Raw genomic sequence first — 14,278 nt, 5'->3', positions numbered from 1 at the left:
ATCACGGTATTTGGGCCGTTAAACAAGATCACGGTATTTGGGCCGTTAAACAAGGTCACGGTATTTGGGCCGTTAAACAAGATCACGGTATTTGGGCCGTTAAACAAGATCAGGGTATTTGGGGCTTTAAACAGGATTCTGTGTATGTGTGTCAACGATTGCACACTAGTTATACACTCGGCCTATCCCTGTACTCCCCACTGCGATAGTGACTACCAAAGAACTCATTTAAGTGTTCTGAAATGGCAAAAAAAACAAGGCTGATATGTGGAATCGGGTTTATTAAATCATTTTACTAACAAAAACAACTTTTATTTCAAAGGCATGACACCCACACAACACACTCCACTTTACACACCTCAAACACAACAAGGAAAATGTGTTTTGGCTAAACTATTGATCATGGAAGTTGTATATCTTTGTCACGTTTGCGCTTTTTGTGCTTGACCTTTTTCTGTCAACAAAGAGCGTCTCTGATTGAAAAATAATACATGTATACAGTCTTATGAGTTACAATCTAATCGATAATACTTTATTTCGAAACAAATATTTGCTATTATACTTTGTGGCCAATTTAAAAAATGAGTCCAACCAAACCACATTTTGCTTTTATACATAGCTTGTTAAAACACCAGGTAATTTGAGTAAGTTTAACAACGGTAAAAGTGCAGCAATATATTTATATTAGTGACATTAACAAATAATACAAATGAAATTTCTGTATTGTTCTTTGCGACAACCCATCTACAGATAGGTATTAATTAAACATTCTTTCTTCTAAGCATTTTCAAAACAAGCATCCTCAACAACAAATGTCTGAAATAAAGTTTATCAACGAACATTGGCCTACAGTCAAATATTGAACGTTTGATAAATTGAAGTTGGGAACTATCATCATCTTTATTTAGTATTCGAAATTATACTGCGTCCAATGAAATGACAGAATTTTTCAAATCTGCGCCGTGCATTTATTTTGGTACATTGGCGGTCTTGATGAAGTGTAAATTACACCTTACTTATTTTGAAACATATATATATATATATACATTTCTCTGAAAGTGAAAGTTTCTTTGAAATGTCGCAACTTCCACTTTAATGCATTAACTAATTGAACAACGACAAACAGAATTAGGTTACGTAGTAAATACGACTTAGTAAATATGACGTAAGCGGGAAGTATTACGTCATACGTCCGTATTACTGAAATATGCATTGCGGAGCTCGCGGTTTAACATGACTTTAACGCCATTGCGCTTAAAACGCTTATTTCAAGATTATGTTTATGTAAAATATCCTTCATTGGTGCGAAATTCTAAAAATTGTCAAAAATAATATTAAGACCTCGATGTCTGCCTGTCGCCTTTCATACACTAACGCTATATTTACAGCCAGCTCAAACTGTTAGATCAGATCCTGCGGGAATATGGAATGTTTAAAAATGATAAGAAATTGCACACATGTAACTCATCGGAGTGGAAAACTGGAAAAGTGTTTAGGACCAAAAACACAACAAATCTCATATGTAACAAACATATCACAAATGGGCTATTGTGACTTAACAATACATTCTTTATGTAAAATAAACGATAATACATGAGAAATATGACATGAATGCAGCTATCAGGTACATGTACATCAATGATTTGCATGCATACAGTACTACAGTGTATGAACTGTGATCGTGTATCGTCTCATGCTGGATTTAATGCATTATGCAACAATGCTATATAGGTATCAGCACACATAACTTCCACTTGATTGTAAGACAATTGGGTAATTAGGAACTGCATAATGATTCTGGAAGATTCGGAATTTTACACTAATCCATAATTACGACATTCCAGATCAAAACGTAGTACTTATAACCCTTTCATTATATATGTTTCTGGTTTATAGCAATTTAAGAACATATGATTACATAATTAATGTCATTTTAATGACGTACTATTGCGTTTTATGACATAATTTAAAGGAATGCAGTATTGCACTGGAGTGGAACTACCATTGCAATCTCCTACGCAGTGATCTCCCCTGGCAAGCAAACCCGATCTCGCCACCACATTCGAAACCATTCGGCCATTTTCCCTCGAAAGCAACCTCGGATGTATGGTTTACAATATCATTTTTTTTATATTTAACTACACGGAAAGTAGATCGCGTAGTAATTTCATTTTAGCAGTTACACTTAATGATTTTACTCTTGAAAATCTAATTGTTAATTCAATAACACACTTCACTGACAATCAGTTTAAACTTAGATATACATTTTTACGTTGAAACAATACAGAAAATGAATACTATTACTTAAAATTTTAAGAAATATCAAAAATGGCCGCGGTGTTCGGAATGCGTGGGTTGTGCTACAGTACGTTGCAATATACATGGCGTGTGCATATTTCCACCATGCACTCTATATGGCCGACTTATCCTCGCACTTTTCGTACACATGCTTTTTCAGATTTAAATTTCTGAGTAGCTTTAATATCTATGTAGGAACTAGAAGCTTTACTGGTCAGTTAAGGGTAAATGTATTTCATTTTGCAGTTTTATGTTTCTATTCGACTTGTGACATTCCCTAAATATGTTACTGGAATTCTTGATCTTCCGGTATTTGGCAGTACGCTTCTTGATGAAATAGCCCCACTATGTAACTCTTCGAAAAAAGGCTTTCATTATTGTTTGTGACGAATATATCATCTCAAGGCTTACCATAGTTGCTACAGCCGCGGTATTAAAGTAAAAGGGTGTTTCGACACGCATGTTTGCATTGCTCGATCTTCGACTGTGCCTGTGGGAGCATTCGGACAAGCGTTTAACGTTCGGCGTATTACGTCTAGTATGGCAGCATAACGCTTTAACGTTCGGCGTATTACGTCTGGCAGCATATAGCTTTAACGTTCGGCGTATTACGTCTAGCAGCATATAGCTTTAACGTTCGGCGTATTACGTCTGGCAGCATATAGCTCTAACGTTCGGCGTATTACGTCTGGCAGCATATAGCTTAAACGTTCGGCATATAACGTCTGGCAGCATATAGCTTTGTACCAGCTTTGACATAAATGTTCTCAGACTTTTTCTACAGGACTGAGTGGACTATAGAACTGCATGTGTGTGTTTTCCTGCTATAGAACTGAGTGAAATGTTGTTGTTTTTAGAATGCTGTTTAAAACGAAAACACTTATTAAACCAAGTTTTCTTTATCTTGTCAGCTGCTAAATGGACACGTACTGGAAATAAGTTTGCACCGAAACATGTCCTTTTTGCGCAAATTTTGGAATTCATCATTTTAATTCACTAGCATTTAATGTAAAACTAGTTCGCACCATTCACCGAACAACAGCTCCTTGTATCATTAAAACAGTTCATATATGTCCAAAAGTGACAAGTTCAGTTATTCACTTGACAAAATGCGATGGACAAGGTTGTCCAGTTTAGCGTCTAAACGTTTAGTATTTTGCAGCCTTTGCCTCTCACGAGTTAAACGTTCACATATTTCACTACTGGGCTTGCCTCTGTAGTTTTATTGCATTATTGAATGGTAGTCTTGCACGTAAAGCAGTAGTTACCAACTATATCGGATACCACTCATAGAACGGTTTTATAATTGACCGATCTAAACTGTTTTACCTAACACATGTTTTGCATTGTATGCTGACAATGCAAATACACATATTTCATAAACGTAACATAAGAGACGACTGTCTCATACATGTATTTCACGCATACTATTCTATTTTCGTGTTTCACATTCTGTTTAACGATATTGACTACACCAAATACTTTTCAATACCCGACACGTATTCAACATCATGTGAAAAAGCGATTGCTTTTGGATGCGATGCACGATATAAACAGCAAATGTGTTGTCATACCAATGAACGCCGAAACCTTCTATTGATTACGACGTTCGTTAGAATTAAAACGATAATGCATAATGGACTAGTTTCGTTTTTTGATAAAAGTTCCTCTATTAATAAACTTTTATTCGCATATCTACGTTCGAGCTTTACTTCAGTGTTTTAAAACTGAAAATCGATCGCAAGACTTACTCTAAATGTTTCTAAGGCAACATAAACGCAATCATTCGGACTGATCAACGGCTAACAAAAAGTCAAGTACTACTATAAAGTTACTTAGAATCCATAATTGAGCATAGTTACGATATATATACAACACACATCACTGTTGGTTACGTTGTGCTATCACCACACAGCCGTACAGCATACAGTATAATTACATTAGCTTCCCATAAACCATTCAACATGAGCTACATGCACTGAATGACTGTCTGCTTTGGTATGACTATTCCGTGTGTTCACCTAGAACATCAAGGGGAAACGTTTTAGCAGCTGTGTATAATTAACTCGCACTCTCACTGCAAGACTCGAACAGATTTGCTGACTGTGGCCTCTCTACTTCGGAGATGGGCGAGCTGGGGCAGCTTGCCCTAACCATTGTTTTGATCTCTTTCAGTTGATCATGCATAGATGTCATCAGCTGCTCAATGTTCCGTATACGTGATTTCATATTATCATGGTCGTCACGAACTGTTTCTACAATACCATAAACCTCGTTCACGTTTTGGTTGATTTCTACTGGTCCAACTAATGATTCACCAACTTGGGTTCTAAGATACCGCGCGTGACTCATTTTGCGTACAGCACGCAGGAGACGTCGGCGGTGAATTATAATTCTATCGTCGGAGGCATCAACCCCTTCGCGCCTCATGCGACACAGGATGAGAAACTCGGTGACAACCTTTGCTGCGGAGTTTTTGTAGAGTTTATCAAAGCTTATCTGTTGCACAAACGTGTGGACATATTTTTCTCCTCTGCTCTGTTCGAGCTTTCTAGTCAAAACCGCGACACAGAGGGCCATAAGCCCGACACCCATCATTCCCGTGAAGATGGCGAGAACACGACCGCAAGTTGTACGAGGGACGATATCTCCATAGCCCAGGGTCAGGAACGTCACACACGTCATCCAGATGGCTTGCATAAAGAATGTCGACTGATGAGCTTCGAGTGCATAGTGTTCACACATTCTTAGAGAGTAACTGTTGACAAGCAAGACTATGCCCATGATAGATATCAGGCAACATCCCGGCCACTGGCTCATCAGCGCTTTAAATACGAATTGGGCGTTTATGTTCACATTGCTCATGGCGCCGAGACTTTGTACCGTTGTATCACAGAACAATGCACTGTGCACGACCAGAAACCTCATCAAGAGGTAGATCCTCGCAAACATTAGAATGGAAAATAGGGAGTTTATCGGTAGACCTTCTACCGTGAAAGCATGAAGATCGTCAACAGAAGAGACATACATTGGAAGCCTCGCTGTCGTCGTAAATGGCAGAGGATGGATGGAACATATCACAAGTTCCGCGACTAGTTTTGCAAAGTCCTTCCATGTCGTAACGAGTTTCCAATTGCTCAGACCTCGGCTAATTAACCTGAGTTTAATGCCTATCACATGGTACATAACGATGGCCACCAGCACTCCAATTGTCGTTATGGACGTTATCACACGGAGGTAAATGGAAATGGTCGCCGCAGTCGAGTAGACCTTCGCAAACTGGCATTCCGTGTCAATTATCACAATTATGATACCAATAATGGCCAACAAGAAAGCCATATCGGATACTCTTGTCCGCCGGCCTATCAACTCCTTGCGCACGCGCAAACGGTATCCGAGATTCCTGACGTCGAGAACGCTTTCGCGCTTGCTGGGAGGCATGATGAGATTTTGAGTGCTGACGTTGTCTGAGCTTGCGTATGTGGGGTACTGCCAATGTCCGGTTTTTAGCGGCAAATCTGGGGAGTCCATAGTCGGTACTGAGCAAATGGGAAAATTCTGAAAATATAGATAAGGAAATATCTTACAATTAACTGTCATTGTCCATTATCTGTTGGCATTTCTGGGGAGTCCTTAGTTCGTACCGAGCAAAACATATAAATAAGGAAAATATATGTTTAACGTCTGTTTAAGCGACAACGCTTTGGATCCATACTCGGTTCTGAAAACACGGGAAACTTATAAGTTGACCGTATTGCCCTCGAAGAAGCTACTTTGGGATAGATCTTACGCGACACTTAAAATTGCACAGGTAAGATATCAATTCTGCTTGAATAGCACTTTTATTTGGTCATTCCATTCCATCGCTGTCAGAGTGAACGACATGGTTAAGCTCACAGTAGCCTCATCCTTGACCAAGGCAGTGTATATTTCTTACCAGTTGTGTAATTAATGAAGAAAGGCAATGACATGTTTTCTGAAATACGTGAAACGTTACACATAGTATGTGTATTTCTAACAGTTTTTGGATAACTTTGAACTCAAAACTAAAAAACTGGTCCGAAATATAGCTGAAGGGAGAACGTCGGGCCAAGCTTATTTACTATGACACGACTTATTTCATAATCGTTTCTAAAGGTTTCACCACCGATGAAATAAGTTTTACCACTTTACGGCCATTCAGGGTCATGCGATAGAAGAAGGTGATACAGTTTTACCACTTAACGGCCATTCAGGGTCATGCGATAGAAGAAGGTGTTACCACTTTACGGCCATTCAAGGTCATGCGATAGAAGCAGGTAATACAGTTTTACCACTTAACGGCCATTCAGGGTCATGCGATAGAAGCAGGTGATAGAGTTTTACCACTTTACGGCCATTCAAGGTCATGCGATAGAAGCAGGTGATACAGTATTACCACTTTACGGCCATTCAAGGTCATGCGATAGAAGCAGGTGATACAGAATTACCACTTTACGGCCATTCAAGGTCATGCGATAGAAGCAGGTGATATAGTATTACCACTTTACGGCCATTCAAGGTCATGCGATAGAAGCAGGTGATACATTATTACCACTTTACGGCCATTCAAGGTCATGCGATAGAAGCAGGTGATATAGTATTACCACTTTACGGCCATTCAAGGTCATGCGATAGAAGCAGGTGATATAGTATTACCACTTTACGGCCATTCAAGGTCATGCGATAGAAGCAGGTGATACAGTATTACCACTTTACGGCCATTCAAGGTCATGCGATAGAAGCAGGTGATACAGAATTACCACTTTACGGCCATTCAAGGTCATGCGATAGAAGCTTGTGATACAGTATTACCACTTTACGGCCATTCAAGGTCATGCGATAGAAGCAGGTGATACATTATTACCACTTTACGGCCATTCAAGGTCATGCGATAGAAGCAGGTGATACAGTATTACCACTTTACGGCCATTCAAGGTCATGCGATAGAAGCAGGTGATACAGTATTACCACTTTACGGCCATTCAAGGTCATGTGATAGAAGCAGGTGATACAGTTTTACACCTTTACGGCCATTCAGGGTCATGCGATAGAAGCAGGTGATATAGTTTTACCACTTTACGGCCATTCAAGGTCATGCGATAGAAGCAGGTGATATAGTATTACCACTTTACGGCCATTCAAGGTCATGCGATAGTAGCAGGTGATACAGTATTACCACTTTACGGCCATTCAAGGTCATGCGATAGAAGCAGGTGATACAGTATTACCACTTTACGGCCATTCAAGGTCATGCGATAGAAGCAGGTGATATAGTATTACCACTTTACGGCCATTCAAGGTCATGCGATAGAAGCAGGTGATATAGTATTACCACTTTACGGCCATTCAAGGTCATGCGATAGAAGCAGGTGATATAGTATTACCACTTTACGGCCATTCAAGGTCATGCGATAGAAGCAGGTGATATAGTATTACCACTTTACGGCCATTCAAGGTCATGCGATAGTAACAGGTGATATAGTATTACCACTTTACGGCCATTCAAGGTCATGCGATAGAAGCAGGTGATACAGTATTACCACTTTACGGCCATTCAAGGTCATGCGATAGAAGCAGGTGATACAGTATTATCACTTTACGGCCATTCAAGGTCATGCGATAGAAGCAGGTGATACAGAATTACCACTTTACGGCCATTCAAGGTCATGCGATAGAAGCAGGTGATACAGTATTACCACTTTACGGCCATTCAGGGTCATGCGGTAGAAGCAGGTGATACAGAATTACCACTTTACGGCCATTCAAGGTCATGTGATAGAAGCAGGTGATACAGTTTTACCACTTAACGGCCATTCAGGATCATGCGGTAGAAGCAGGTGATACAGTTTTACCACTTTACGGCCATTCAAGGTCATGCGATAGAAGAAGGTGATACAGTTTTACCACTTTACGGCCATTCAGGGTCATGCGATAGAAGAAGGTGTTACCACTTTACGGCCATTCAAGGTCATGCGATAGAAGCAGGTAATACAGTTTTACCACTTAACGGCCATTCAGGGTCATGCGATAGAAGAAGGTGATACAGTTTTACCACTTAACGGCCATTCAGGGTCATGCGATAGAAGAAGATGTTACCACTTTACGGCCATTCAGGGTCATGCGATAGAAGCAGGTAATACAGTTTTACCACTTTACGGCCATTCAGGGTCATGCGATAGAAGAAGGTGATACAGTTTTACCACTTAACGGCCATTCAGGGTCATGCGGTAGAAGAAAGCGAGCTTAATACTGCGCTTGGCGGCGTCGGTGTAATGCCAATGTGCAATAGCAACCAGACCAAGAACGCTGTTTGTATCCTACCAACGGCATATTACTCTGATATACTATAATTACACCAACCCAGGTCCCATTGGATTAAGACAATGCACAAGGAATGAATAGTTTGGTTGGGAAGTACGTACGGTGTGTTTAAATCACATTTGATAGAACTATGCGGATTACATAAATTTGTCATTTTTTATTTGAATGGACGCATAAAATAATCCAAAGTTGTCGTCGGAATCAACGCTATATTGTTACGTATTTAACAGAGGCCTGTTCCGCGTGAAAATAGGCTAGAGAACCTTCGTTATGCAGGAATTTCAAATTCGCAGCTATCTCCGTATTACCTAAGGTGCAACTCCAATCAAACGTCTAATCTAGCGTCAAAATTGCACCTCGTTAATTATTCATGAGTTCGAGGCTTCTGCAGTCTATCGCCCAGGGTATTCAATGGAGTTATATGTTGTGACCAGAATGGTTACCAATGTATGAACACAGTAGTGAGAAATGATGACTTCCTTACATTCCATGCCTCCCACGATCGGCGAAATTGGTATCCTAGTTTCGAAAATAATATAATCCCAGGGACAAGAAACATACATAAATAACCACGTTGTGGACGAATTACGCTATGCCATTATACAACCGCCACACAAGCCTTATCGCCAGCTAAAAAGTTTATGATGAATACCGCAATAATGAGTCTTTAACATTTCCTTTCTGACATTTGGACAATTAACTTGTTGTGTTACTTGATCGTCAAAATACATCGATAGGTCACCTTTAAAAACTACAGTTTGACGACATGCCATGGTCTAACTCCCACCAAAGCCATTCAAGTAGTTTTGTTATCTAGTATATAAAAAAGAAAGAAAAGAGAAAAATGTCAACTAAATACAAACTTACCGGTTAAATGTAAAAGTCCATAAGTTGAGGTATAATGTTGAGGCAGCTACGGTCATTCTTTCACTTGGCTAATTTCACTCATTGTCTGAAAGTAGGAAAACAATTAACCAATTATAATAGCAAGATTTCTGTTTAGATTATTAATCAAATGATATGTACAAAGAAGGATAGGCCTTCAACAGCTTTAATTAATGGCAGAAATTAAGACTGAAGAACTGTTTCTCTTGCTAAAACAGTAGACAATTGTGCGGGGAACGCTTAAGTTCAGCATTATGAATAATTCTCGTGGATATTGCTAAAATTTCATCTCACTTCATTTATATTTACTAATATATTTTACGTCTCATTGGAAAAGGAGTGAAATATAACACAATAATTATATCAATCAGTATCTATGTTGACAGTATTTCGTTTCAAATACTTGATTTAATCACCAAACATTCGCTTAAATATTCGAAACAATATTTCCACCAATCTTGAGGACCTTAGTTGGAATGTTCACTTCTTTAATCAAAGTTTCTACTCCGTTTACCCGGCCATCAACCCCGCCCATTGATGTGCTTTCGGGATGACACGCGATAAGGTCATTTGCCTGTCAAGCAGTAATGAAATATCACGAAAACGGTATTCCCAGTGGGATTATAAACAAGGAGAACAGGGTTTCTTCATAGCAAAATGAGCCACTGACACTCAAAACTAGGTCTGGTATTTGGAAAACGGACTATCTGATTAGTCGAAATGGCATGAAGATTACTACAAAATAACTGGATAATGGATGTTGTTCATTTATAAATCATAACAAATTCGTTGTGAAAGAAGAAAAAATGCTTCGAATGTTGAAAGAGTACTATTTGTTCATGGCATGGTTTCGTCATGGTTACAATTTTATCTGTTCATATTAGTTATTGTATGATTTTAGCTGGAACCCTAAGCTACAACTTCAAGTTCAAAATACAATACACAATACAATATATACACATGTAAAGCAAACATAGATTTTGAGTGATTAACCTTTAACTACTTACTAAATTATGTATTTATGGAACTATAAATTCCTGATAACAACATTGTAACCGTGTATTTAAGAGCTGAAAACCCTAAAATATTAAATGATTGGTGTTCAAAAAGCTATCGCCACATAAAGTAGAAATACCGTGTTTTCTGCACCTTTATTTCAAATTAAACTCGGTATCCTTCATAATAACTATTGTTTCGACATTTATTCATCCTTTTTGGTATATCAAAACATTTATATTAATTGTGGTAAATCTTATTTTGGTAGTATGGGTGCATCTTTAAGCTTATTATGTTACTAAATCTGTCCAACAAGTTGCTTTCCTCATTCGTGTTGAACCTATGGGCGTGCTTGCAGAACGATTAATGGCCGGGAACATCATACGTGTATTCATCGAAAAGTTAATATTTAATAAGGGTATAGTACTGATTTAGTTTACAGGACTCACGATGCGTTCCGTTTTGAATTCTAACAAAGACGACATTATACGACCAATTAAATGTATTGACCTGTAATAGTTGGAAGGAATAATAGGATTCCTAGAGTGGAACGGCTATGTAGATTTTTGTTATGAACATAATATAACCGCGGTTGAAGATTAATATCATGTTTTGTTTTTGTGCAAATAATATGAAGATTTAAGAAATGTTTACGTCATCTATCCGAATGAAATTCAACTCAAAATGCATTTTATAGTAAACTTTCGACAAAATATGTTAAAGAAGTATTTGATTCTGTTCATGTTTTAACCAAAAAATACAAAAAATAACATACATTTGTGCCTTACCCACTATCATCCACAACTGTACTGCTCATAGTATTTATGTGAAATGGCATTACCCACTATCATCCAGACAACTGAACTGCTCATAGTGTTTATGTGAAATGGCATTACCCACTATCATCCAGACAACTGTACTGCTCATAGTGTTCATGTGAAATGGCATTACCCACTATCATCCAGACAACTGTACTGCTCATAGTGTTCACGTGAAATGGCATTACCCACTATCATCCAGACAACTGTACTGCTCATAGTGTTTATGTGAAATGGCATTACCCACTATCATCCAGACAACTGTACTGCTCATAGTGTTTATGTGAAATGGCATTACCCACTATCATCCAGACAACTGTACTGCTCATAGTGTTCATGTGAAATGGCATTACCCACTATCATCCAGACAACTGTACTGCTCATAGTGTTTATGTGAAATGGCATTACCCACAATCATCCAGACAACTGTACTGCTCATAGTGTTTATGTGAAATGGCATTACCCACTATCATCCAGACAACTGTACTGCTCATAGTGTTTATGTGAAATGGCATTACCCACTATCATCCAGACAACTGTACTGCTCATAGTGTTTATGTGAAATGGCATGGCTTACTATTGTTGCTGTGAATGCTTTCGTGAATTTATATACTTGTACTTTAAGCCGTCGGCCTTTCTCCACTAAAACAATAATTGAATTGAATTAATGCACTCAAAGGGTGAATGCCAACATGTTCTAAGTGAGATTTAATAAAGAAGCAGATAGAGCCGTTTCGTTTTAAGCCTTTGAACCACTCATAACCCTTATTTCCCAAAGGGGATATTGACATTGCCAGACTTAGGCTGAACCTAGTATTTTAAAACAAGATTTGACAAGTACAACTGAGCACATTGTTTTTGTCGCTCTAAAACAATCCGAACAGTGCGCTGGAGCCTTCAATATAACCGTTTTATATTTTACCCCAACAAAGATTTGTTTCAGAGGAACAACATCCGACTGCTCAATTTAATTTGAATTCGCGATTGAAATGCATTTGGATCTAACAATGTATGATAAACATTTACCGCTTCGCATTTTTGTTACAAATTATCTTAATGTCACATAATATGCATACAAACTATTGTGAACTGCTTTATTCCTGTTAGATTACGAACACTGTATATATGTATATAGATGTATCGGTTAACGGGCATACAACCTAAAATGATTTATCATAAGTGGCCTAACAAATGTTCGTGGAATACATAAACTGTTATATTTCTTCCCCACAAAGCACAATGTCCCTTTACAGATTCACGTTACAGTTTTCCTAACAATATAGGAAGCAACAAAAATTAAAAAAGTGGTTTGCAATCAAACATTGCTATCAATCAGTGACAGACTTAACGAAGATATACATAACAGACTTGGCGTCGGCAGTCAATTCTGATTAGTTGCATTTCACGATTTGGCCACCGCGGGAAACAATAAAGGTGCTCACACCCAATACAATGTCTTGCGTAGATACAAATCGGCTCTTGCGAAGACATTGTCGAAACAATTTACCAATCTCTCGGCTTGCAATTGAAAACAACTCACTTTCGTAATACAGCACGTTGAAATAAATTATGGTTATATGTTTTAAGAGGTTTGCCAATGACTACTCCGGTCCATATTCACTAGCGCCTTGAGTCTTTGAGATTAAAACTAAGACAAAGATTTTAATTGTAAAAATGTTCTTACAGGAGCAAAGAGGGCAAAAACTGCTGTACCGTCTACACGCAAACGTTTACCTATCAGGCACACATCTTCTTTCAAAATTAGTCACATAAATATTTTGAAACATTGAAGAATGCCCTTTTTTAAACGTGAGTCAGAATCTCAGATTCAAGACAATAGTGAATATGGCCTCTGATGTGTTAAGTGTGTGCCAAAACTCGTATATCAACATGATAGCTGTTTAGTTTCCTACAAAAGCAAACGAATGCGAAAAAATGGAGGGTGAGAGTGATGGAGTGGTACAGGTGTCCGCCTCTCTTTCAAGAGAGTTAAATCCCCGCAAGCGGTACTTTCTCATAGGCTCTCTAAAAGGACTCCAGTTCTAGTTTCTGCCCAGGAAACGAACACGAGCTTGATTCTCTTAACTGTCACTTTTCTTCACAGTTGGTCGTGAAGAAATATCTATAAACTACATAAAAACATTTGAAGTGAGTTACGAAACCTGCTATGTCAGCATGTGCAAGGTATATACTAGATGGCAGTCATTATTTGTTTTCTTATTAGTTTTATCAGGTTAATGCATACTTTGGTAAGATTTACCTTTTACGTTTTTACTTTATTCAGAATTGTCGGGACAAGAGTGATGTTTGTGAACGTACACGGGTTTAAACCGCCATTAAATTTACATTTTACTGACCGTTCCAAGGCGGTACCTAAGTACTATGTACTGTGCTGTTTGTGGAGTTTGGTGCTGTTCTTCCATGTTTCTTGTACGTGATATTTTGTTTTTGTGTTCTATGTTTTGGCGTTAACCCAGTGTCATTAAACCGGGTTTATGTTTAATTGTTTGGCTACTGAGCTTGTTTCTTGTTTTACATGGATTGTCAACATTGACAATGTCAAAGTAAATGCTTGCCTGCTTTTACTGTCTATACACTCTCTTATTAAAAGGATATATCTGGGTGCGTAACCAAAGCGCTAGCATAAATGGGACTGAAGTTGGTAGTGCAGCAATAAAGCAAAAAAGTAATGCAAAACTAACAGAATGCAATAACTGCCTTATAAGAGTATTATAAATTATCTTCTAGCTGCTTTTTTTAATAAATGACATGAATAATATTCAACGACAGTATTTTGACATGCTTTTTAAGTAGAAACTATAAAAAAAGCATTTCTTGATTTTATTGGATTTTGAGGAATAAAAAGTTGTCTGTTTGTGTATGACCGGACAATTAAATAGATGCACAAGTAGTATTTATTACCTGTCGTTTCTATACTG

General features: G+C 38.2%; 1 protein-coding gene across 2 annotated transcripts in view; it reads right to left on the bottom strand.

Moving 5' to 3' along the window:
* Positions 1–264: 264 nt before the first annotated feature.
* LOC128243706 (small conductance calcium-activated potassium channel protein-like) overlaps positions 265–14,278 on the bottom strand; it is a 55,625-nt gene continuing 41,611 nt past the window's right edge. For both annotated transcript variants that reach the window (XM_052961624.1, XM_052961625.1), the window contains exons 2-3: positions 9,508–9,592; positions 265–5,856 (exon numbers count right to left, since the gene is read on the bottom strand). In XM_052961624.1, the coding sequence (XP_052817584.1) occupies positions 4,360–5,829 (1,470 nt within the window). In that variant the 5' untranslated portion in view covers positions 5,830–5,856; positions 9,508–9,592 and the 3' untranslated portion in view covers positions 265–4,359. The remainder of the gene's footprint in view (positions 5,857–9,507; positions 9,593–14,278) is intronic.

This window comes from Mya arenaria, chromosome 8 (assembly GCF_026914265.1).
Source record: "Mya arenaria isolate MELC-2E11 chromosome 8, ASM2691426v1".
Taxonomy (NCBI): domain Eukaryota; kingdom Metazoa; phylum Mollusca; class Bivalvia; order Myida; family Myidae; genus Mya; species Mya arenaria.
Note: the sequence above shows the minus strand (reverse complement) of the source record. Positions and strands in the feature narration are given on the sequence as shown.